This window comes from Seriola dumerili, unplaced genomic scaffold, assembly GCF_002260705.1.
Source record: "Seriola dumerili isolate Sdu_G_001 unplaced genomic scaffold, Sdu_1.0 BDQW01000073.1, whole genome shotgun sequence".
NCBI classification, from domain to species: Eukaryota; Metazoa; Chordata; class Actinopteri; order Carangiformes; family Carangidae; genus Seriola; species Seriola dumerili.
In genome coordinates this window covers 3,739,903-3,767,466 of record NW_019174328.1, presented here as the reverse complement: position 1 = coordinate 3,767,466, position 27,564 = coordinate 3,739,903, and the positions used below count along the sequence as shown (strand labels likewise).

General features: G+C 39.8%; 1 protein-coding gene across 1 annotated transcript in view; it reads right to left on the bottom strand.

Annotated features, from left to right (window-relative positions):
* stk32c (serine/threonine kinase 32C) overlaps positions 1-27,564 on the bottom strand; it is a 78,946-nt gene that overhangs the window by 47,198 nt on the left and 4,184 nt on the right. The window contains exon 2 of the mRNA XM_022743647.1: positions 4,318-4,373. Within this exon, the coding sequence (XP_022599368.1) occupies positions 4,318-4,373 (56 nt within the window). The remainder of the gene's footprint in view (positions 1-4,317; positions 4,374-27,564) is intronic.

The window sequence follows — 27,564 nt, the reverse complement described above, 5'->3', positions numbered from 1 at the left end:
ACCCACATTTACAAACCAAACAATCAGAATATGACACAAATTGATGTAGAATACATTGGCAGTTGCTTGTTAAAGGGGCTATTTGGAAGTGGGTGGTGGTGCGCTTGACAAGAGCTTCGTCCATAGTTGCGTTTAAAGTCCAAGAGGTTATAATACGAACTCTGAGCAATGCTACATCTTTAGGACAGATTGGAGTCTACAGGAGTTGGAAAGTGACGAGGCAAGGCCAGGGCTAGGTGGTTAGCGTGCTAACTTCAGGTTGAGACAGCTCTTGGTGAGTAAAGGAACGAAGTTTGGTGCTGTTACGACCCGGCCTCGGGAAACCCTGGCGCAACATGAATACTGAGAGACTCCCCTCTTCCCAGCTCCCAGGAACCACCAGCCACAAGGAATTACAGCCCATTAGGGTTTTTATTCAAGATCTCTTTATCTTCAGGGTGGGCTAACAGCAAATAACAAACAGAAGTAACTAAAACTAAGGAACCTAAACTTACCTACTCAAACAATAGAGGGAAGAAAAAAAAGCAAGCCACTAACCTAACTCTAACCTAACAAAAACAGGAGAAAATTGGGTTAAACAAAATTGCTACCCACCCCTACGGCACCTGGGCTGACATTTCACATAAGCAAACTATATACAATATCAGAACATGTTGTTCTGGCAGGTTGGTTGGAAGTGGAGAGAGATGAGCCCTGCAGAAGCTGGAAGAAGCTGGCCTTAAAACTGCAAGCCTGGAGGCTGGCACCAAATCAGCTCCCTGGAACAACCTACAAACTCACACAGTCAATCATTCAATCAGCCCTGCACACCTAGCATAAGGCACTATTTGTAAGTTTTGCTATTGCTAAATAGCCAGCATTAGCATAAACAGCTGTTTACTTACCAGTCTAGAAGAAACATTCTGAATTTAGCACTGTTATGACCCAGAGGTCATTTGGAGCACATTTCTGATGTGTAATTTGTATGTGCTTTAATGTTGTGCTTGTGTTGTGGATATCTCTTTCTAGGGTTCCTGCTGAGGTGTGTGTGTGTGTGTGTGTGTTGGGATGTAGGTGTGCAGGGGCTGATTGAATGATTGACTGTGTGAGTTTGTAGGTTGTTCCAGGGAGCTGATTGGTGCCAGCCTCCAGGCTTGCAGTTTTAAGGCCAGCTTCTTCCAGCTTCTGCAGGGGCTCATCTCTCTCCACTTCCAACCAACCTGCCAGAACAACATGTTCTGATATTGTATATAGTTTGCTTATGTGAAATGTCAGCCCAGGTGCCGTAGGGGTGGGTAGCAATTTTGTTTAACCCAATTTTCTCCTGTTTTTGTTAGGTTAGGAGTTAGGTTAGTGGCTTGCTTTTTTTCTTCCTCTATTGTTTGAGTAGGTAAGTTTAGGTTCCTTAGTTTTAGTTACTTCTGTTTGTTATTTTGCTGTTAGCCCACCCTGAAGATAAAGAGATCTTGAATAAAAACCCTAATGGGCTGTAATTCCTTGTGGCTGGTGGTTCCTGGGAGCTGGGAAGAGGGGAGTCTCTCAGTATTCATGTTGCGCCAGGGTTTCCCCGAGGCCGGGTCGTAACAGCACCAAACTTCGTTCCTTTACTCACCAAGAGCTGTCTCAACCTGAAGTTAGCACGCTAACCACCTAGCCCTGGCCTTGCCTCGTCACTTTCCAACTCACTGTAGACTCCAATCTGTCCTAAAGATGTAGCATTGCTCAGAGTTCGTATTATAACCTCTTGGACTTTAAACGCAACTATGGACGAAGCTCTTGTCAAGCGACACCACCACCCACTTCCAAATAGCCCCTTTAACAAGCAACTGCCAATGTATTCTACATCAATTTGTGTCATATTCTGATTGTTTGGTTTGTAAATGTGGGTCACAGCAGCAGTCACATTGCGAGGATTTGGTACTAAATTTCTAAAAATGTCAGAATTTTGATGCAGGTTTATGTTCACCAAACGTCAATGGACTTGTCTCACAGTGTGATCTCGATCCACTGTTTTTCTTAAATACTTCCCACAGAACTGTCAACTTTTGTGTGGGATGGCCCAGAATCACACAGTGTAATAGAGGGGCCTTCAGATCAGTTGCACAGTTTTGTGTACCCCCTGTTAACATGACAACAGTTTGTGACAGAAAGTGTCTCGCACAGTGCAGCAGTTGTGAGATTTTCAACATCTTGCAGTCTGCACAAGCTTTAAGACAGGGGAAGATGACACAGAGAGAGGCTCTTGTGTTGAAAGAGTGACAACAAGAAGACTGGTAGAGAAAGATACCAGCATTAATACTGTATGTATATATATTTTTTTTTTTAAAAAGGGAGAAAGAACAAGAAAGAAAGTCAGCGGAAGAAGAACAGAGTAAAACCAGTGTTAGCCTCATTTGCAGATGGCTTTTCCAAGAGGGGGTTTCCTCTGCTTCCCCTCTGGCAGCTTCCCCTCTCTCAGCTCCAACCTACCTCACGACTCCCCGCTCTGTGACAACGACTCCCCCAACACACATTCTGTCACTTTCACAAATGCATACCAACACATACAAACACATGCACATGCACACACACAAACACACACACACATATATATATCTACAGTACAGAACACCAACTTTTCTTGGAGCACCTACACACTGGAATATACAGACCATGTTTCATAGTGCTACAGTGTGAGATAAATAACTCTCTCTCTGTGTTTGTGCCTGATTCTGTCCTTTGTTTTTTTTTTACATTTCTGACACACACATCTTTATGTTGCTTTTACTGTTCATAATTTTTAGACTGATATAAATCTTTATAGGCAAATTTACTTAAATTATAGTTCGTTTTGTCTTTTGTCAGAATGCCAACCAGAGGTCATGGTTTACCCATCTTATTTACTTCCACCTATATCACTGCTCACATACACACTGACAGGCTTTAGTGGGAAGCTGAGGACTCGCGCTGATAAGTATTCACAAACAGCAGGAGCACAGAGTGAGGGTGCAGTGGGCCAAATTACACAGACGAGATCACCTCCAACAAGGACAAATTTTCTCAGGACATCTGCTTGACTATGTGGGTGAAGTTTGACTGTATGTGCATACACATGTCTCCTTAAAAGTGTGTGTGAACATGGCAGCATTACAGCTATTGCATAACTGGAAACTATTTCTTCAGCCTCTTGGATGAATTAGGTGGCTTCAAGGGAAATAACACCTTCCCATTAAAACTTGTCTGTCACATCCATATCAGTTTATTTCAAGCTCTGTATGTTTGGATTTTAAAACCACAAACATTAATGCACACTAATTTACATGTGGCACTTCTTCCATAAAAATCTGGACCGAGTGTAAATCAGTATTCAAAACATCTGGGTTGCCCTGCTTCAGTGTCTGAAGTTCACCCTGAACGTGGTGTATTTCCCACCCTACTGCAGATTCCCTTTAGTATCATAAGGAAAGTGACAGCAGCTTGAGGGAACAAAGCAATAAGTAAAAATTAACATAAATTCACATGGTAATGTATTCAGCATTGGGCAATGACTTTCCATATAACAGAGGGACATGTATTTGAAAAAAGATTGTGTTTTGAGAAGCAAAGCAGAGAGAATTGCAAAGGCGTGCACAGACACGAGTATAATGAACAAATATTAGGCGTGATATTTGGGATTCAAAATGAAGATAAACTATTCCAATCTCCTGGGTCCAATTGTGTATCAACACGCACACACACATACATATATACACACACACACACACACACACACACACACTGCACCCTGAATTCATTACTGAAGTCTCATAGAGACATTCAATACGAACACAAAGGGATTCTTCAACTAACAAGTGGCCCACAAGTTAATCCAAAATGTCTGTTTTATCAACAATGGCCGCCGATGATAATATTGGCACCTGAGACATGGTTGAAAAGAACCGCGATAATTTGGTTTCACAATATGCAGAGACGTGCCAGGTTGTCCTCCCCACTGTATTCAGCCCAACTATTGAGCATGATGAGAAATGTAGCCACAGTATTGTGCTGCTCTGTAATTAAATGGAGACGTGGGGTCAAAACTCCCAAAAGGTTCACTGACATAAGATGAAAAGTAAATTGGTTCTCCTCGTGAAAGTGACTTTATAGAGACAATTACATAAGCCCTACTTATAACTATTATTAAAATAGAAAAATTATTTATCTTGGAAGCACCATAATAAGATGAGAACTAAAGTGCAATCTCTCACGGGCCGCTCTGCCTCGCCTTCTCTGATTCTTCAGTGGAGATAATTGCTCAGCTGGGTAATTGAAGGTACAGAACACAAACACCCACTGCATGAAAAGTGGAGGTTACATTACCTTTCCAAAGCTCCCTTTCCCAATGGCCCGCAATATCTGGAAGTGGTCAAAGTTCACTGTGAAGAGAAAGAAAGAAAGAGAGAGAGAGAGAGAGAGAGAGAGAGAGAGAGAGAGAGAGAGAGAGAGTGAGAGAAAGACCCCATTAGCATCATTTCTGCTAGATTCCGCTCCAACACATTTGATTTAAATTGAACCAATGACTGTGAGGTTCAAGTGCTGACTTTGAACATTAATTTGAGGGTTGTTCACATCTACATCAGATTGAGCAGTAGAGCTAATGCAACCCTCTGTTTAGTCCCCCGCTTTAATGCAAAGTAATTGAAAAAGTTAACATATTTCATAGTTAGGTGCAAATCCTTTGCAACTGGCTGAAGTCTGTGAGTTACAATCAGCAGCAGACTATTCCCTGCTGACGCTCTGCCAGGACTGCACTTCACAACCATATTCACTTCTTGCTTGCTTTGCTTTTGATTTTAGTCTGTTCCTCAGCAACGCACGCTCAGCTGGATTGAGGTCAGGTGACTGACTTGGCCTGTCAAGAACAGTCTGTTTGGCCTCAAAAAAAGCCCTCAGTCGACTTGTCTGTAGGAATAAAATCATAGCCCTTCTGATTTCTACTGCTATAATTGGAGATCATTTTGTGTGTGTGTGTGTGTGTGTGTGTGTGTGCGTGTGTGCGCAACCGCTCCATCTAAAAAAGCAGCAGGCAGCATGGAATTGGACCTATTTCTTAATTAGGCCTTTCAAATGACACCAAATTTGCCCGTTTCAGATGTTTCTGTCTTATTTTATCCTGGCACATGTACTGTGTGATGTACGGTAATACTGTGAAGAGGCTGTGGCTTCAGTACAATCTGCTGAATCCAAGGCGCTTTACTGTAGGTCTCCTGTCTTTTAAAATATACACTGGTTGTCACATCTCATCCAACTATCTTGACTTTAGCTTAGCGCTGTGACACTGACCAGGTCACTGGAGCTTTCAACTATGAACTATCTGACTTTTTAGCTGAGCGCAGTGAAAAAGATCACCAGGGACGGAGATGGTGGTACGATGGCTCATTCAAGGTTTCAAATCCTGATTTCAATCTTTGAAAACTCAGTCTGTGCAATCATAGCCAAATCCTTCCTGACTAAACTGATCAGAGAGAGCAGGTGGATCCTCTGGGATGAGATCTTCAGAGTCCTCCTCTTTTATGTCAAATGTGTGGAAAGAACAGAGGGACCTCATGTATTCAGAGCTCCTGTGAGCACTCCTGCTTGGTGGAAACCTTCAGCAAACACTCCCAGTCGTCAAAAGGGCAGGGCTTGCAACACTCTGAGCGTGAACATGAAGACAGATGAGGCTGAAAAGCACTATGTCCTACTACCTCCTTGATTTTTATGGGAAGGTAAAATTAAACACAGGGAAAGTGAAGTTCATCTTCACATACCTTCAGAAAACAGATGAAGGATCTCAATACTCAATACTCTCAATACTCCCGTTCCCTTCACCTGGAAGTAGTGTCAGAGAGAACCTTCTCAAAGGTTCTATATTCTTGTATTCTTATGTGCTCCTCTGAACAAATATATCAAAGCCATCAATGACATGTGTTTGGCTGAGTCCCCTGGAAAAGAGAAAGTCTACATTTCAGTTTTTTCAATGCTAGAGACAATTACAAAGAGGCACTGCCTGTTCATATTCCTATACATTGACACCCTCTGGAAGTCCTACCCATGAAATTTTATTTAAAACATGAGCTGCATCATGCTGCAAGCAGGTCCTGACCGGACTTTAGCATGGTTGTGGTAGAAATGATATACAAGGGCATTGAGGGTGAGATTGCTGTAGGCACAAACAAGGGGTCAAAGGGTCTTTCTACCAAGTATTCCTCACCATGTCAAAAATGATGAGCTTCCCATCACCTTTGTCAGGTGGCAGCTCCCTGTCAGACTGGGTTTCTCAGTTACTAACAGCTAAGGTCATGGTCAAGAAAATGTGTCTGCTCACAGCCAGCTCTACACAGCCTTCTCCAGGAGAAACAGAGCCACTAACATCAAGGTTTTTATTGAGGAAAATGAGGAAGGAATAGCACACAATATTGTGTATATGGAGCTACTGTTTCTGTTTAAATGGCTGTAATTTGGCAAACAATATCATATCAATTGTCAAGATTTGTATTCCTTTTTGTTTCTTTCTAACTTCTATAATGACATGTTTCACTCCATTCTTGCCCCTAGTTGTCCTAAATAACAAGACGGAGAGTCTCTGGCCTTGCTCAGTGGGAATTTACCAATGCTGACATTAGCATGCTAACATGCTCACAATGACAATAATAACATGCTGATGTAAATCTATGTTCATCACGTTCCCCATATTGGTTTAGTATGTTTAGCATGCAAAGTACAGCTGAAGTTGACACGTTTTTGGGGTTTTTGAACATAAACAAATCCGGACAAAGTAAAATTTTGAGCTAATGGTACCAGAGGAAAAGTCAGTGGATCACCAAAGTCATTAGGATTCCTCCTCTCACTCAGATAGCAAGATACTTCTGGCCTATAATTGGGCCACATGCTTGTGTTTCTTCTGGTCCAGTATACACCGGTTCCACAGCCCAAGTCTGGCCCATATACAGCATGATTGTCAGATGCTACTTGTACATCTGGACCAATTTCGGTGCACACACAGAAAAGCAACTCATTTTGCTATCAGGACCTTGCTCCATGGCAATGAACGGTACAGTGCCCACCCAATCGAGATTTGAACAATCTCAAGCCAAGAGTCAAACTGAAAGTCAGCACTTGTACCTAATACTCACTGTTTCATTTGAAATCCAATGTACTGTACAGAGACAAAACAATGAAAAAATATATTGCTTTCCTAATATTTAGTGACTGTACTGTATTTTATGATTGTTGCACTCAAGGTGGAGCTTTTGGAATCAATAATATAAAGGATATTTTCCATTAGATTGAAAGCCAGCTTATCTGATCACTGTGAGAGAGAGAGAGAGAGCGAGAGAGAGAGAGAGAGAGAGAGAGAGAGAGAGAGAGAGAGAGTAAGAGAGAGAGAGGAAAATTGCTATTTTAGACAAGGAAAAGTCTGTAAAATTGAAATATATATTCTGAATCGGAGCACAATAGAAACAACATGAAGCATGTATTTTTACAAGAGCTAAACAGTGAGCTTCAACATGTATAAACAAGGGTATTAAAATAGTATAATAAAAATAATTTTATTGTTTTTTTGTGTTGTGTGGTTTGGTTTCCCATAACATCAACTCTGTTGAACTAATGGCATTCATGAAGTGAAGTTATATTATTAAAACTTACAGTCTGGCTTATCATAACATCAGAACTTTATAAAAATGAAGCGTAACATTCAGTGCACAGAAAATGATTAAAAATAGTTTGAGCTATGTCACTGTAAATTGGACACTTTTAAGAAAGCCACTAAAATTGTTATCAAGATCAGCTGTTGCATGCTTAAATTTGTGAAAATTAACAAGAAGAAATAAAAAAAGGCCCATAATCTACAAATGAAAATGTTTATATGGTGATTAGGCAAAGGCAGAGGAGTCTTATTTCAGTAAACCACCCAGCTCACAGCACTGCAATCATTCATCTTATTTTATGTTGTTGTATCAATATGTGTAATGGCACAGTTAGATGTTTTGGCTCATTGCCTTCTTCAGTAGATGTGTGTTTTGCTGATTAATAGAATTGTCCTGGTGGTTGGATGGGAGGCGTACTGAACAGTTTGATGGGCTGTAAAAAAGGAATTACTCTCAGTGAGCAAAAGAAGAAATCCCTGTATGATGTAAAGCAACAGAAGAGCCCTGCTATAAACACTTACAGATTCAGCAACAAATTGAGGAAAATAACTTCTTTTTCTAATCAATAGTGCGAGTGAAATTTTATAAATAAAACTACAGACCTGTATTTGTGCAAACATACTGAATAGGATATAACTGTACCTTGCATTATCATTAACTTGTCATATCTTTACATTAATAGCATCATATGAATTAATGCTATTGGACAGGATTGCATAAAATATTACTTGTACGCTTGACCTTTCTCAATAATATTTGATAATAATCATTACATTCAAATGGGGCTTTACATTTAACTGCATAGTTGGCTACTCATGGTAACACTGGACTGACGACAGCTAACGCTAAATTAAGCTCAGTGCTGTACCGTTAGCGTTAGCCTCATATACTGTTTGAGCTGTGCTGCAGCTCTGAATATTAGACAGCACCATGTTTGTTCTTTGACAAAACCATTGTTGGCCAAGTGTAAATAATGCAATAATACAGATGCCAAGAGCATATTAACCAGACAACATCCAAGATTTTTTTTTTTTTGCTGTTGTTGTTTCACCAACTCACACAAGTAACTGCAATTAGCTGCAGCTGAGTAAACCCACCGGTGACAGTTGGCATTATAGTCGGTGAAATCAACAGTTTTCTGGCTCACACTTTCACTTGTTAAAGCTTGTTAAGACACTTTTGATTACTTAAGTTATAATTAAAATTGCGGTGGTGGTTAGGTGTTTCTAATATTTTCTTCCCCTTTGTATGTGAGAGGTTTGGACTTATACTGAAAAAAAGTTTTTTTTTTTTTTTTTTCCAACTGCATCAGTGCTGATTTAAGCCACAGAAATCAGTCGGCCTGTTACTATGTGCTTCACGTACTATAATGTGGGAATGTGGGCTGATGAGATGTGCTACCACTGACCGACCTCCTCCTGGTCATCTGTTACTGATTGAGACTCGCCTCTGTTCTTTGTCTGTGTGTGTGTGTGTGTGTGTGTGTGTAGCAGTGCCCTAGGAAGATGTGAGCACAGCAGGCATGGCGCTAACTCATGCAGCTCCTCCTTAAAAGTCAGTCACCCTCTGAAGCTCACATGTGATCTGCTCAGCCCCCTGTCCGTGTGGACAAGGACTGATCATGAGAGAAGACAGCACATACTGGGCTCCTCCAGGCAGACCCACTGCCAGCCGACCTACGCACCCCAGTGCTGAATCAGGAGGTAAACCCCACCATGTTAGTTGCTTCCACACAAAAGACACAAGGTGTGGTTTGCATGGTTTGTCTAGAAGATAGACTAATCCAGTGTGGATTCTCCCCACTCAGTCTTTTGTACATGGCTAATCCTTTCATATGGCATGGCTCTGACTGCGCCCTAGTGCCAATACACAGAGACACTGTACCATGAACATAGCTCTGTATGTGGTATTAAAAGGGATAAAGCGAAATGTGAAAAAAACTGTATATACAGCATGGTGGGTTCACAGACTCACGGTTCTGGTTCCTCGCCAGATGAGAACAATGATGTATTTCTCTCCAGCTTCCCTGCCAACATTAACTTACACTGGTAATGTTGAGCAGTCTGAAACTCGTCTGAAACCCATGCACGTGTGTCCACACATTCAGCTCACTCATACATGGGTTAACAGGGTTTTCACTGGAGGTCTTAGGGTCCCAACCCTGATTTGAAGCTTCTGTCACATCTGTGTATCAAATTGTTGACGTTTACAATCCTGACAATGGTTTATAATGTGAATACAGTGCATGTTAAATGGTATAATATTCTGAAAACATGCACAAGAGGGTGCAATATTATGTAGTGGACTTGCTAAATTAAATTTGAAATTCTAGGACTGGTGGTTTTATGTCAGTGCGAGCTGGTGGACAGACCAGCAGCATGATGTGCAAATCTGCAGTAACAAGACTGAGAAGGTGGGGCTAATTAAAAATAATGAGCTGTATGAGTTTTGCTTTACCAGCCAAACCTGCTACTTAAATATATATATGTATATATAGGATATATCACGGGTCTGATCACAGTTTAACAAAATGTTAATCTGTATAATTCCTGTTTACCACTGAGATCCATCAGCCTCCAGACAAACTAACATTATATGCAACTGCAGACAGAAATCTGAGGAGAAAGACAAAAAATAAAGAAAAGTGGACTTCATGATGTCTCACTTCATTAAGCTTCTTATCTAACAATTGCAATTCATAAAAGTATCAAGCAAAAGGGAAGTTTGTTATAAACTGTGCCTTAAGGAAGCAGGAATGCCTTATATTATTCAGCAAGACTCCATAAAAAATGAAAGCAGTATCAAGAAGTACTGAAACATTAAGAAAGCACTCGTTTACTTTTGCTATCATTTCAGGTCCTGTATAATATCCCAATGGAAACCTATCTGATATGGTTTAGTACTCAAATTTTTTAGCTTACTTTACTTTATTTTAATTGATCATATCGTAACATCAATTGTCTTGTAGCTACTCAATAGCAAATTATGATTTTTTTTTTTTGATTTTTTCTCTTGTATCATCCAAACAATCATTATATTTTATCCGGTATTATTGTTAGGTCTTGACCTTACCTCGTGAAGTGCATTGAAATAATGTTCGTTATGATTTGGCTCAATACAAATAAAAATCAATTGAATAAATTGAAAGTTGAATTATTGCCAGTTTACAGGTGTGAAAATAAAAAACGATTTATCCCACTACAGACTTTCTCCACAGGTGGATCAAAGATTTTCCTGATGACCTGACTTTAATACAAGGAGGCCAACCTTCACACAGCTGAGTCACTGTAGGTACGTCTCAGATGGTATGAATCTAAACCCAACAAAGAGAAAGAAAGAAAGAAAGAAAGAAAGAAAGAAAGAAAGAAAGAAAGAAAGAAAGAAAGAAAACCCAATAATAAAATGTTAATTCACTATCAAAGACTTTGAATATGATTCTACACGACAGATAGTACAAGTAACCATCCACCTTAACTTTGAACCATCAATTAATGTCCCCAGTATCACAGCACTTCCTCGGATGTGTGTATGAGTCATTGGGTAATGGGAAGAAAAACAAAAGCACCCCCCCTCCCTTTAACTGGCCTGGTGAAAGGAGCTGCTCTTCACATTCAGGGGTAAAAGAGATTTGGGTCTTGTTCCATGCTAAGGGGATAATTAGAGCAGACATTGCATTTCCTGTAACCATCACTTCAGCATCACACCCCCCCCCCCATGTGCCAGGCTGATTCCCACATGCTGCAAGGAGGAATTACATGGGAGGCTGTATAGGTCGCGTCATGCGAGCTTTACGCCGACCCGATTCACAACATAGGACTGACCAGTGAATCAGCAGAGGAGAAGTGCTCGCTGCCCAGTCAGTAAATGATTTCCCAGCAGCACAAATGTTCACTGTTCAATACCGACCTTGACGGTTTTTATTTGAGAGCTTAAGTATTTCTTTTTCAGTGCTTGCTTTATTAAAAATCTAACCATTCATTGGCTTTTCAATGAATGTTTTTCTAGAGATGTCAATGTGTGTCCTTAGTCGTTAAGTCTCTGCAGCCAGAGTTACAGCCAAATGCCTGAAGGACAGAGGGCATTCCTTTGTTGAACTACAGTCTACAAATGGGAACTGTTCATGTTACATCCAAGCTGAGTAACAAAGGCTTCAATTCACTTCATCTGCTCTTCTGATAAAATTTTTCTGAATTATCCCAAATCAATGCAGCAGTGCTGATGGTATTTGTGGTGTTTGACAGTCAAGTGGTACTCCAGAGAAACCAGCAAGTTGATGGTGAGTGAGGCTCAATAGAAAAAAGTGTCTGCAGTCACTATGTTGGCTCCATCCTCTGCTCTCAGGTTTCAGTGGATGCTGCACAAAAGACTATGGCCAAACCCTGCAGACAACTGCAGCGTGTAGTGTGAGTGAATCTGATCCACCACAGAGACAGTGAGAACAACATCTTTTACTCTGTAAGGTCTGGAAGCTGCTGACATGCACTCGAGGATGATAATGCCGAGTAGACTCCGCAGGGGTCCTCGATGGGTGATTGGCTCCTGTGGAGGAGCTGATATTGGCAGGAAGCCAGTGTCAAGGGGCATGGACAGTGTGAGTCTTAGAGGGTCTGACAGTGTAGGTATGCATGCGTGTTCATGCACTTAACTCCTCTCACTGAGCCAAAGTCACAATTCAGCCTTCACTACAAGAAGGCATAACACTCTTGTATTTACTTAATCATAAGGTAGAGCTGCAAAGTCAGTGCTGCTTCCAAAAGCACTGATCCTTGTTCTATGCTCCCATTTCAAATGTTCCTTTTAATTATGTATTTAATTACATCTTCAGTGTAACTTTATGTAGAAACACAGGAGTCTCCAGAATAATTCAATGGCAATATAGGTTTATTTCTAAAGGTTGGCATCCAGTTTTTAATTATTTCATCTTTTGGTATCTCTTAACACTACTATAGCCTTGAGCTATGCCACAATGTGGAAATTTGACCACCGGGTAATAAACTAATGACAACACCTGTGTTGACGATTACACTGGTCATTTTACAATATCTGTAGATCAGAAGTTTTAACTTCTAATGCTGCCACCTTCATCAGACAAAGTTTGCAGATTGCCTCATTAATTGTATCAAGTTATTTTTTGAATTAGGTTCAAATCTGAGAAATTGCCAAATAGGTTCTTCAGCTTTTCACTGAAATTCCAAATCCTCTGCTGAAAATAAAATAAAAATTTACCAAATGGATTTTTTAGAAAAAAAAAAAAAGAAAAAAAGACAATGGGGGCTGATCAGCAAGAACACCTGAACACCTTATGTCTCATTGTATGTTTTTATGTACACAGGCTTGTACTTTCAACTATTTGTCAAAGACTCTGATATTTTCTGATGCAGCTGTTCATACTTTGTACTGATGATTCCATTGAGAGAGATGCATGTCCACCCAAGCTCCAAATGTCAGTCACCTCACACTGTCTATGGCAAAACTCACTGGGATTCTTACTTCTAGATCCAGGGGTGGCCCACACAGCTTCCCCCACTTCGCAGTTCTATATATTTCTATAAAGATATATCTTCAAGTCATTCGTCATTTCATTAATTCCCCCTCACTGGCAGAGTTTATAATATCTCACTATGATAAACTAAATTATAAACAACAATATTTCAGGGCTGCTGAGATTGTCATAGGTATGAGAGACTACAGCACAATGCTCTGGAGGTGTAGGGCTATAACTAACAATTATTTTTTTATCAATACATCTTTGAATTATTTTTAGATTAACCACTCACCACGCTATAAAATTATAGAAAAATGTGAAAAATGCCCATTAATTTCCCAGAGCCCTAGGTCATGCTCCAAATTTCTTTTATCCAGCCAATGGTATAAAAACAATGTTCAAATTACAATGTACAGAGAAAACAGGACATTTTCTCAAATAAGAATGTAGGAATGAAGGACAATGTTTGGCCTTTTACCTAATAAATGACTTAATCAATTCACTATCATTCACTATCAAAACTGTTGATTAATTTACTATCAATTACAATTTTACCAATTTTCTCAGCCCTATTAGGAGCTTTGAGAGGTTTGATGATACAAAGGGACATGGACCTGTTCTCAAATTTGTGCTTTGTTGCTCAGAACAACTGCAGCAGCAACAAGCCAATAACTGTGGTAGTGCCAGAGTGGGGGCTTCATAAAAACTGATCAAAACATCAGCTTATTTCTATAATTATTGCAATTAATAAAATCAATTGTAGAATACAGTGGATGATAAAAGAGAGAGGAGAAGGGGCTAGAAAGGTGAACCAAGTTGAGGACACCTTCAAGACCATAAAAAATAAATTATGCAATGGGATCATTAACCCGGCTAATTATGCACTGGGACATACTGAATTGCAGAGTTTTGGGGTCTGGAGAGACGAGCTTTCAAAGCAATTCTCTTTAACTGGATAAGTTTTATAAAATAACAAAAAAAGAGAAACAAACTGCTGTTCACAGAGCAACAGTTAAAAGACAAGGTTGGTATTAATCCTTCACACATGAAGAGAAACTGCAGTATTGCATATCAGAACCAATATTAGTAAAAAAGTAAAGTAAAAGTAAAACAGATTGTAATTAACATCTAGGACCACATAGAGGCAGAAGATGTTGACATATACGAAACATAACCCAACACGTATAAAAATGAATATGAATTTAGTGTGTGGTGCAAAGTTTCTATAGTCATATTTTGGTATTAATTATGAATCATAAGGTAATGTAATTTTCATGAGACGTTCTTTATTAATCACCATCACAGTCGCTGCTCCCAGGCACAAAGAGGGTTGTGTGAGGGGAGGAGGGGTGGCAATTTATCAAGAGCGCAGATGCTGATGAATTATGAGTTCAACTCATACACAAGTATCTGCAGCTTGGATGGCTGTGGTATGATTCACTACAAACAGACACTTGGTACTTCAAGGTTGTGAGTTTATGCAATTTTTTGCAATGTCACTAGTTTAAGAAAAGTTGGACTCACGATTTTATGGTTTTGCAGTGTGTGTGATGAAACAAAACAGTTGCAATGTGGTCAAGCACACAAACAAAACACCTATCAATCAATCAATCAATCAATCAATCAATCAATCAATCAATCAATCAATCAATTAGTCAATCAGTAAAATGTCATCGTGTTTCAGTATTAGCTGGAGTTCCATCTTGGAGAAATCACTGTAATTTTGAAACGAGGAATGTTTTAAACAATCATTTCCCTTGGTTTAGTCGAAACTGAAGATTACTGACTGTAATTTTGAGTTTACGTCAAATCCATCAAGTTTTCCTTTGAGAACACATCACAGTAATCTAGTAGACCAAATAGCTGAACCTCAGTTGAGTTTAATTCAAAAACCACGGAGAGAGAAGATTAAGTATTGATGCATTCCTCAGTAAATCAAGACACCAACCACAACATCTCATTCTCCACTAGGTTGCCTTCAATTTCACCCTGGCTTCCCCCAAAGAGGCTATATCTGACTGGAAGAGAATGACCACATGATCAATAAACTGGACCAATGATACTGTTCCACTGTCACCTGAAATGGATGCATTAAACTGAGCTAGGATACTACCAAGGATTGTGAAGGAGACTAAGCACTATCCTAATGGGGGAGGGTGTAGGAAGTGGACAGTGGCAACCTAATACCTTTGACATAGTAGAGCTTGAGCACACTGATTTACGTTCATATGATTGTGCAATTGTTCACCATAGTCATTCCATTCATGTCTCAAAGTGTTGTGCTGACAGGGCTGGTTTGGAGTTAGCCTGTCTATGCTAGATTTAACAAGTAAAAGTACATTCAATTTTGAGTAGTAAACACTGAAAACACATATTTCAAACACTGAAACTACTGTTTATTCTCACTTCACACTGAGTGCAATATTAAAAACTTGATTCATATGATCAAAGCGGCATTGAGATATGAACATATTTACATTTCATTAAATTAGTTCTTGTAATGTGAGAGTGCTGGTAGTAGATTACTACCGATCTCACTGAGAATCAACACTTGCAGTTTGATTACTTTCCATTGGAACATTGTATTTTTGAGGCCAATAACAATATTTGAAAATGAAGAAAATATGACATATTGGCTGGTCTTTGTTATTTTAGCATAAACTCCAAACATAACCAAAGATTTCTGATAGGGATCCCTTTCAATGTGGTAATCAAATTGTGACCAAGATATGTACTAAGCAGGACATTTTGCTGGTCCAACTATGTCATGGCAACACTTTCTAGCCTTTGTTTAACATAAACTTTATGCCATTTCTTTACTTAATTTTCTTGTTACTTATGGGCAGACATATACGCTGATATATACCTGTCAGAAGCTAGTATTGGCCCACTGATTGGTCAGTTCTAAAGGTTTTCATTATCCTTCCTTATAAAACTGTGCAGTCTCTGTATAATTGTTCGCAAAAGCTGACTGTGAAATTCTGTCTTATTAAAGAGCCAAAATCAGTGTCTGGTGAAGAAACTCTGACAATCCACAAGGCAGAGAGAGCCAGATATTTTCTTCAGGCTATGTCAAGGCTAAAACATATGTTCTTCAAATAGTTTAGCTGCTCTGTTTTACTAAATGTAATGCATTTGTATATTTAATCAATATTTAATCAATTTAGGCAATAATTTACTTGTTGATTAATCAATGAATCAAAGAAAAGAAAGAAAGAAAATTAATTGGCTACTTTTCTGATAATCAATTAATCACTTTAGTCATTTTTAAAGCAAAAAGGTCTAAGATGATGGATCCAGGCTCTCACATGTGAGAATTTGCTGCTTTTTTGGTCTTGCATTAAAGTAATTGAAACATTTCTGGGTTTTGGACTGTTGGTTGGACAAAAGATATTCAATGATGTCACCATGTGCTCAATGATATTGTGATTTTTTTCATTTTTCACTGTTTCAGATGTTTTATAGATCAAATGGGTAATGAAGAAGACACAAGATTAATTGATAGTAAAAACGCATCATTTCATGAAGTCGTACTACAACTCTTCAATTACACACAGAAATCATTTTTCAGCAACTTCTGCTTTCATTGACTTTATCACCATCAATGTACTATCACCTAAAAGTGAGGAAGCTAGGAAACACCACCATGTTGTTTCCCATGTTTTGATTAAAGCCAACTCGCTTTGATGATTTCACCGTCACCATAAGAGTGTTTCTGTACAACACATACCTAATAGTGTGGTGGATGTATACACAGTTTGCACGAGCATAACTGGCAGCAAATGAATCATTATTTCAATAATGGTGACATGACTATCTGAATCTAAAAGTAATAATTAATAAATATCAAAGTAAGGCTCAATCCTTTTAAATGTAAAGTAGTTTGATGCAGAACACAGAAAGTGAACTCTGAAATGTTAATGCAGGTTACATTTAGAGTATGATCCACCATCAAATCACACTGAGTGAGTGCACCCTGTGCGGACAAGCCTATTGGACTGGGATCAAAAAACCTCCTAGCATCGATCCCTTCCTGTTCTGTCTTTTGAGAATACGCCTCTTCTTCTAATCCAATCCCATGCTGTCTGCCTCTGTACTATGTTATCAGGCTGTGTACAAGCTATTGCTCAGATTCTGCTGACAGGTTTCCATTTGCATACACAGTAGTGCACATAACCACTCTGCTGTACACTCTGCATCCTCACAGCATCAGCAGCAGGCAGCGCTAGATGATGAGGGCTATGTGCTTTCTTCAAGTTCTTATGGCGGTAGTTAAGTGTCTCTACACTGGCAGAAAGATCAGAGTCGGCGTGCATGTGACACTTAACTGTGCATGTGACAGTACATAGTGCAACTAGGATCATAGTAAGAACTGCTCTAAAAAACCTGTTTGCTTTACAGAAGCTTCTTCTCCCACGTGATTACTGAATATTTAATCGCAGTAGTAAGCCGTATTTCATGGTCTGTAGTATCCGAGCTGCTACTGGGACACACTACAGTCTTTAATATTGAGCATCCAATCAAATGCACTGAGAGGCAGATGCAGTAAGACTTACTGCACAATTCAACTCACTGTAAACCCAAGACATTTAGCGATTGGCATTCTCAATTTCTGAAGCTATCTCAGATTCTGAGCGCTGCATAGGAAATCTTGATCTTGACCTTGCACTGGTCTTCTTTGATCTTTATTGATGGGACTCTCATTACGTCGTAGGGGGAAAAGACTCACACGTTCTTTGATCAGCACAGGGAAGGCTGCATGTGCCTTGGATGGCGATAAAGGGGAATATGGTGGCTCGAATCATTATCGTTGGCAGCATGCTTCATTTCAAGTAGTTTGAGTTTTAAAACCGTGCTCTTGTAAGTGTTTCTTGTACAAATACAAGTATTCGCTGAAGTTATAAATAAGGGTCAAGTGAAGAAGTAACACTGAATTACCACAGGTGCGCTACTTGTATATTTGACCAAGACAAAACTACTGCCTCTGAAAGAAGCTCGCTAACCACTGTCTTCCCATTTACCCAAGAGATTTGGAGGAAGATAAAGTGTATTTCACAACTGGTGACAAAGAAACAAATGCTTGTTGTCTTAAATTTCAAAATGACATGGCAGGAAAAGTGCCTCTGCAGCACGCTTAAGGCCACATTTGATGAATCTGTTTACTTAAATCACTATCATCACTGAAGAGCCATCATCATCATTTTCTCCTTGTACACTAGAGCGCTAATACTGCCTAATTGCGGGCTCTCTAAACAGAACACCTAATGAATATTCATGAGCACTACAGAGCTCATTGTCTTCACAGGCGTGACTATTTCAGCTATGGATCTTAACCGATAATTGGACAAGCATAGGGAGATGCGCAAAGAGGGTGTGATTGTGCAACTCTATATTCAATTCCTGTGGTGAGTCGATGCCCCCTGTGGGCAGACTGTCATGTGGTTATACCATCTTTGAGTGTCCTTGCATGTGCATTAATTACCCTGAGAGTGTTTTTTTGATCTTCATCTGTTGGACAGCTTTTATGATGACACAAAAGAGTCATACTGCTGGAAAATTAAAGCAGCCATTAAGGCTTGATCTGGCTGCTTTTTTTTTCTGGCTTTGTTTGTGTGCCTCACTAATGTGATGAACCTCTATTCAAAAACAACTAGTAGGGCATGTGATTCATACACCGTACCTTGTTGCTAAGGTTACTCAACAAATTGGAATGAACTTGAACTGCTGGTGCCTTAAAGATCAATAGAGGGCGGAGATTGGGGATGCACACATCAACTGGCAAAGTTTTATTGGGTGTTTCTTTGGCAATGGATAGAAATGACTGATTTTCTCCCTAAGCGGTCATGCCTGTTAATTTCTGCATCCATTCATCCATACCCCTCCTACTATCTACACCCCAGACTTCTGTGGATGGAGACACTGGCCAGCAGTTTGGTTTCCCATATCTACCTCTTAAAACTATCCATATCTCTCTTCCTCATCCTTTCCTCTTCAGATTCTACAGCTTTAGTTTGTCTTTTTACCCTTTTGTGAACAAGGACTTGTGAGTGATTGATATCTTCAGACATCTTCACTTTTCCCTCTGGCAAAATGTAAAGACACATAATCCAGTATATGCTTCTTGCTCTGTTCTGTACTGTCAGAGCAGACCAATCTGATGTTAGAGTAACATCCACTGTTTAGCAGAAGGGATGGACCAGTCAAACCATTTCTCTGTCGACACCAACTCCGCTAACCCACGGTATTGGCTGATACCAAGTATCATTTCCTTTATCACCTCTGTTCAACGTGTAATTAAAATGTACATGTATTCCATCCATACGATGTCCCAACAAAGAGTTCATAAAATGACTTGACAGGTTGAAAAACTATAAAGTGCACTAAGAATGAGAGCGAACCTTAAAATTTAGATTTTTTATTACAGCATATGGTGTAAAACTTCCATAAGACCATAAGTACTGTGACCTGTTAAAGTCATTGTCAATACTTCTACTCTTACAGTAATGGCTTTCCACAACCGTCACAATCAAATGCATCTATTGTGAAGCACATCCAGGAAGCGGCAAATCACCAGTGCTATGAATGTTGACGTACAGCTGTAAATAAACAGAGAACTAGATGTGCTTAACAAGGTCACTATCAGCACTGGCGTGGATCAAACAGCATGTTCAACACTACATTCCTACTTAGCTGTTACATTTTGATACAGGAAATCCACATGGAAACACACTCCCCATGAGCACAGTGTGTGTGTGACCGGTATTTGTATTGTTGAATGAGCTATGAAAAATCCACCCAGATGTCAGGTAAATCCTCACAAACAGGGAGACACGCCATAGAGAATGAAAGAGGAGATGTGAAATTGGACCTCTACACATAGAGAAGCCACTACGGGAGGCTGTTTCGTTCATCTAAAGGCTGTCAAGACAAAAAGCGAGCAAGAGGAGAACACTTCAGAGGATAATTCTGCACTGCAGCAGGGGGACTCTTGCATGCACAGCATTGTGACAAAGAAACATCATCTGGACTGTGTGAAAACTTCTGAGGTTACCATGGTAATGTGTCCCATTGTGTGTGTGTGTGTGTGTTTGTGTGTGTGTGTTTTACTCTGTGTATGTCATGTTACAGTGCTGCCACATCATCTCCTAGTCCCTGCACTGGCATAATTAATTCACTGTGATTTACAACTGCTGGCCCAGCATCGGCACATTGTGTTTTCATCATGACTTGGCTCATTAATAAAACACAGGGAAGGCACTGTGCTGGACTTCATGTGAACTACCAACAGCCTATTATAATATCCGGGATCAGACAATACATATAGATCGTCTGCAATGCAAGTCAGTGTAAGTTACTCCTGCAGCAGTGTTAAGTTTCTCCAGTGGAAAACCAATGGATTTATTGGACAGCCCCGCTGATTCCTTAAAGGTCATCATCCCAAACCAGCACTATGAAACCAGGTCAGCTACTGCAAAACCATTAAAGCTTCATCACCCATTACCACTGCTTGGCTTTTAAATCTGAAGTAATTACTTGATTAATTAAATAAATTGATCAAGAGAAAATTAACTGACAACTATTTTGATAATCTATTGATCCTCTGAGTAAATTTTCAAGCACAAATGCTGAATGTTTACTGACGCCATCTGGTTAATGAATGTATGTTCTGCTCGACTCACACTTACTCCATTATAAACTGAACATCTGTAGGTTCTGGATTACTGGATGGAACAAACAAACTCAGCCATTGCTCTCAGAAAGACTTCACTTTCAGGTCTAATTGCAGCTGTCTTTTCTCGTTCATGATAAGACTATTTTGCAGTTCCTTTTTTGTAAAAATGGAAGAAAGCATAAAAATATCCACATTCTCTGTCTTTCCATGAATGTTCACTGTTTTACATTTTACACTTGTTTCTAATTGAGTCAGACATGCTAACATGAGCTGAGTTCTGGGGCATTTTGGCAACACCTTCAAGAGAGATCTTCCACCATATTGTTAACACTAAACATAAGCATTGACTCAGGCGTAACCAAATATGTAGACAGCTGCTGAGTGGGTCCAAACTCCCTGCTGCCTACATATTTGGAACCACTTCTTCCAATTAAATATTGTGAGTCAATACCCAACCCTGAATGTTTCCTGAATTTCCCTGTGCATCTTCGGTATGACCTGGTTTCACAAACCACTGGGCTGTGACATCACGGTGAAGAAATGGACCACGCTCCAGGGTTAAAATGCCATACTAACCTTTCAACTGTTCACAGAGGGATACATTATGGATCTATTTAGAGCCTGGTGGGAGGTGGTGGGAGGGAATGTGGCAGAGGGATAGTAAGGGGAAGAGCAGTCACAAAGAGTCTTGGAAAAAATAGTGATGGTGTGCTGTAAATAGAGTTCTATACTGTCCAGAGAGTAAAAACAAAACAAAATGGTTCAGGTATTGAGTTTAGAAGAAGAAAAAAACAGCACTCTTTTATTTTCAGCCCCTGAAAGGTGAAAAGTACACTGGGGGCTGAATAATGCATCTTCACTTCTAACACCAGCTGTCCTCACATGGACACACACACAAAACACAGCAATGCAGTATGTGTTCCAGTCGGAGGATGTTGATATCCCACAAATTAGTCATATCATCATCTCCAATCCTAATTTGAGCTAATTTTTGTGAAGTGTTTACTATACAAATGTATTCTGTGTGCACGAACCAGAAGAAAGAAGATTCATATTAAATCACTGTGCACAAAAAGGCACAAATAAAACATCTTCATATAGGAATCACTGTAGCATTGCTCTCCAACCACAGGAAGAGATATAAAACTTTAGCACTGCGAATTGTGCTTGCGCTGAAGCACAGCATGTATGACACTGCATTTAAGTGCGTGTTTAAGGTGAGAGGAAATGGACACTGTGGCCTAGTTCTTTCCCCTTAACAGTCCTGATTTGAGGCAGAGGCAGGACACGTGTTCTGGCCCAGATACACCTGACTTCTGTTAGTCCTCACAGGTATTTAGGGCAGAGCTATATATTCAGTTCACTTGTCAGGTGTACACTCACATGATGCCTCAGCCCCAACCCAATTTTCAAAACCCCAAACATTGTTGAACACCGTTTTTTCTAAGTCTTTGTGGTCTGCTGAGACGCATCTCTTTCACCACCTGTAAGTAGCAGTGTGATTGTTTTTAAAGACCCATAATCTACAGAGTGACGGAGATGTGTTTGCATACACACTCCCCTGGGGGTATAATGGGCAGCTGCAAAGGAGGAGTCTGTCAGATTTATAGAGTATTTATAGAGAAATATTTCAGTGGCCAGTCAGTGTGGCACATTTCAAGAATGAGAACATGGATGTGTGTGTTTGTGTGCCACCATTGAGTCATTGTCTTTGCATGTGCATGTGCATAAATATCGTGATTACTATCGGCTTTCTGCAGTAATTTGATTTCTCATGTAAATTCAGTTTTCTTAACAGGGGCAAGGGACTGAGAGAAACCTGGTTAACATGGCTTGATTTCTGCTGGAAAAACTGATTTTCAACCACGTGTGAAAGAAACTGTTTCTTGCTGGATTTTGAGGAAGACTTCAGACAGGGAAAATATTGCTTTCAGCTGCAGGATGAAAGGGAAGATTGTTATAAGTAGTGGTGCATCCTAGTGTCCCAAATAATTAAATCCAAAGCCCTTAGATAACAAAATGTTTATGGGTAGAGGAGGAATCTGATTTTACAGGGTTTTACAGTAACATGGACGTAATCACATTTCTCTGACTTCCTGCTTTAACCTGATTTCTCTCAATAACCTTGTTTCTTGTGCGCACGTAGACATAATGTGTGGCAAACTTTCTGGCAACACAAGTGAGCTCAAAGCTCCGCATTAAGAAGTAGACTGGTAGTGGGTGGTGTGGCATTCTGACTTCAAAGAGGCTGACCAACAGGCTGGCAGTCCTGTCCTCATGCAGTAATATGAAGAACAGAGTCTCCTTCCTCTGACCTCATTCTCTCAGTTACAAATAGGCTCCTGAAAAAAATCCAATCTCTGACAGACAGGCATAAAAAAAAAAAAACTAACCAAAACTACTTTAATTAACAGTTTAAAAGTTTGCATACCCAAGCAGAATCGCTGCTTTTTAAGATCTTACAACTGTATTGCTTTTCTGAAGTTAAAAAATGACATCTACTGTTATGGATCTTATTACTTTAAAGAACCTATTACTACATCCTATCATTTAGATCAATAACTCATTTGAACTGACCATCTCTAGAGCCTTACCTTGAATAGTGATTGTCCAATCATAGCTTTGAAACTGTTACTAGGAATTGCAAGTTTGTCAAGATTTGAATTTCTCACATATTGAAGTGGTGCATGGGGCTGTAGATTGTAGCAAGAGCAATATTCAGAGGGCATATATATTCATATATAAAGGGGGTTGTTTTTTTTTAGCCTTTATAAGACAAAATAAAACAACAGCAACAGTGTAAAAAAGGTTTTGTTTATTTCTTCCAAGTAGGGATGGGAATCGAGAACCGGTTCCAACTAGTTCGATCCATCAACATCATTTGCATTTATGCTTGACAATTCCCTTATGGATGCCTCCACTTAGTTCCTCGTGCCTTGCAAAACAATGACTTTGCGCTTTCGCGAGAGGCAGTCAGTGCGAATGACAACAAAGGCGTCAAAGAAGTGTGGCTTAATTTCACACAAAATTAAGCTAACAGCGCAACGTGCAATGTCTGTGGCACTAAGATTTCAAACAAGGGTGGAAATAACAGCAACATGCTGAAACATTTGTTGACGAAGCACGGCATTAAATATCAGGAGTGCCATGTGTTTTATGATCTACACCGCCGGTCAACGAGTGCTTCCCAGTCTCAGCAGAGTAGTGAAGGTATGTATTGGTATTATTGATGCGTTAGTCGCAAACGAGCCAGCTCTTTTAAGTGAAGGATGGGAGCCGGCTTCTGTCCGAGAGGCTTTTTTTTGTTTTGTTTTTTTGTAAATTAACACAAGGCAGACCTAAAGAGGCAGACAGCAGCCGCTCTTCGAGGGATTGAACAACTACAGAGCAGTTATTTATCTCTTTCAGTGTTCAGAGACTCATAATAAAATTTGCAATGTTGACACTGAAAACCTGTATAGGCCTACTTTTTTCCACACAGAAAATCCACAGGAATCGATAAGGGAACTGATAAAGAATCGGATCAATAAGCAGAATCGATAATGGCACTGGTATCAATAAAATCTTATCAATTCTCATCCCTACTTCCAAGACAAGCTGCAATTTTTAGCATGTCAAGCTAACTAGCTAACTACCTATACTAGTAACAAATAGTTAAGCTACTTGTGAGGCCAAGTAGAATATCACTATAGTAACTACATCTGTTTGTGGGGTTACAGGTTACATTGAAATAAACCCCATTCATTACTCTACTAGTATTACAGTAGTACACTAATATGTCTGTAAGCTATCAGAGGTCAAGCTAACATTAGCGGCTCTGTCCCTCCATTATTGGGATTTGGGAAAGTTTACACTCCCGCAACCCCTGCTGAGTGCATACATCATTACTTCTTATATGGGAAAATAAGAAATCGTAAGGCTTAGTACAACCCCCGCCTAATTTTCAGCCAGGAAAAACCCTGTTTTAGAATGATATATAGTGATCAAGTCCATACACACCCCTTTTACAGGGTTTCAAAACAAGATAGCTTGAAAAATTAAAAGGCAGTTTGAGTGGCAATTTCACCAAATTCATATAACTAACACTCGATTAATTAGCTAGCAAGCTACAGCTGCCAGCAAACTGTCCACCTCCATCTTATTTCAAGGACACATTGAATTTTGAATGCTAAATCTTCCACTGTTATCGCTGTACACTATATTTGTATATTTGTAATTGAAAACTGCTTGAAAAAGGCTTCCTAGGCGAATAGTCAATAATCCCCCTGTAATATTTTCCTTTTCATTAACTGAAAAGGAAGTAATTAACCAAAAAGGTAAAGCCTATACACTTGAATGTCTATAGAACCAACCAGCCAGACTACTATTCTAAAGAAAATGGAAATCCATTTGACATAGAAACATTGCAGGGACACTGAGATTATCTGAAAACTGGTTTTAATTAGTTTCTATGGGCAAAACTGTCTGGGCTGCTGCCAAATGAAACATGGAAGCCCAGGGTTTGTCTCACTACACTGCACAGAGGCCTCCTCACAAATACAATCAGACACTACACACATACACACACGCTCCCCCTGCATAATGAATGGGTTTATAAACTACAGAGAGTTTACATCTGTCAGTCTGTCAAGCAACTTGTGTTGACTTTGTGATTTGCGATCCGAGTTTTTATCCTCTGCGATCCGAGTCATTTGCTACGAGGTTGCCTGAGCATGGGCACAGTGAAAATGTACTTACAGTTTCATTCAGGTTTCCCGCAGGAATTGTCTAGGCGAGAGTGCTGCCTCTCTTCTCTCCAACATGAATCTGGTTCAGTAATCGAAGTGGTGGGAATGAGCTGAGGGCGGGCTGAGAGCAGTAATGTATTTCTCCATAAAAGAACTGTACGACCACAGAGCCAAAATATTAAACTAACCTAACTACTGCTGCAACGGTGCCTATGGGTGACACTTTCGTTTGCTTTATTAGATGCTCCTTTTATCAGTTCCAGTCTTACATTTGCCAACAACAAAGATGAGTGGATTTATGGTCAACAATAAAGCTCTGTGTACTCACTTCCTTTGTAGAGGTCAGCACTTGCCTGACCTCCAGAAAAACAGCAGAAATAAAAGACAAAACAATCAGCAGGTGTGAGAGAATCCATGCAGACACTCTTCCTCCCTCCCACCCCACATCAATTGTGTTCCTCTTGTCCTAATCCCTTCCTCCCTGCACAGAAACAGGCACAGGCACAAACACCTCAACAAGCAAGAGAGCCCTTTCTTCCCTCTGTTGTCACCTCAGCATCAAGCTGAGCTCGTCTCTTTGAAGACGGCTTCACTCTGGCACTGGAGCTGCTACCACTGTCATCACCTGCACATCACCTGAAGCAAACAAGGTTACATAAGACTAGAGTGATGGACAAAAAGCATACGCGAGGCACTGTGAGCTGCTTTTATGAGATTTGTATCAAAATAAAAAAGCAACCAGTTGGGAAAAATTGACCCTCACAGTGTGACTAAATGCACACCAGGCCTTCTTCATAACAACACATTTTGACATGTCACAGTAGGAAAACCACAGGTGTAAATAATGAAATTAATGATGGCTAAATTCCATTTGGCTTTTTCAGTTTCAAGGTGCTGGCACTGTTGGAGCTGGCTCACTGTCACTTGCTGTGAAAAGGCCTACGCTGTCAACAGTGGCAGTGGATGCAGTCAGTCAGATGTAAAAACACTGTCAGATGTGACCTGCCAGCAGTTTGTCATTACTACCATTAAGTGGCCAACTATGCTGTTAAATTTAAATACAACACCAATTTTAAATGTCATAATGATACTGGAATATTACTGACAAATAGACTGAAGTGTGCCGACTGCGCATGCTTCAGATAACAAAATGGATTCTTGTTTTAAAGAGAGATTGTGGGAGGAGATCCTGCTTTATCCTCATTTATATGATTCTTCTTTAAAAAATATGCAAAGACAGCCAAATGGCATTGAACTCCTGGCCCCATTTTGCTACTCTTACCGAGCCGTTGTTTTCTCTGTTTAAATTCTTCTTCTACAAGTCTCAGATCTTCAACTTTGAAAAGAACATTTCTTTCAGTTCTTTCAGTACTTAAACTTACTGGAATTTTAGTTTTTACAGTTTTTCCAATTTAATTGCCACTTCCAGCTCAATTCATCGACAATACTTCAACTGACATTTCAACCTCTTTCAGCGCCTGGACTTCAGCTTCACATGAACCTGTGAGTGCTCCTCAGTCCTTTTCAATTTTGATTGGTAAGAGCACTCACATTTTCAACCAATACCTCAGCTTTACTCAGGACTCAGTGATTATATCATATCTGGCACTTTCAGGTTTTTCAGAATTTTAACTTGGGGTGGGCGATCTGGCCGAACGATCATATCACAATTTTTTAGGTAGAATAACGATCTCCGATCTGAATCCCAGGTCTCCCCACAGATTTAATTGAACTCGTGATCACATGACTAGTTGTGCATATGGTTGCCCTGATACAAAGCATGTCACTTCAACTCAATCACACGTTGTTTTTTAGTTCATATGTATTCGTTTGGACATCACTGTTATTTATCTATGAGGTGCTATAAGTAAGTATTTTTCTCTTGGTGGAATGAACATAACGGTACACACGAGACACCAAGCTCACCGAGGCTGCAGAGTAGAACAAGGACTGCCGTCTCCAGCTGCAGTTAGTGGGCTAGAGGTTTAACAGTTAACAATGGGCTGGTTAGCAGCGACTGAACTTTTAAAATTAAATATCTAAATATAGAAA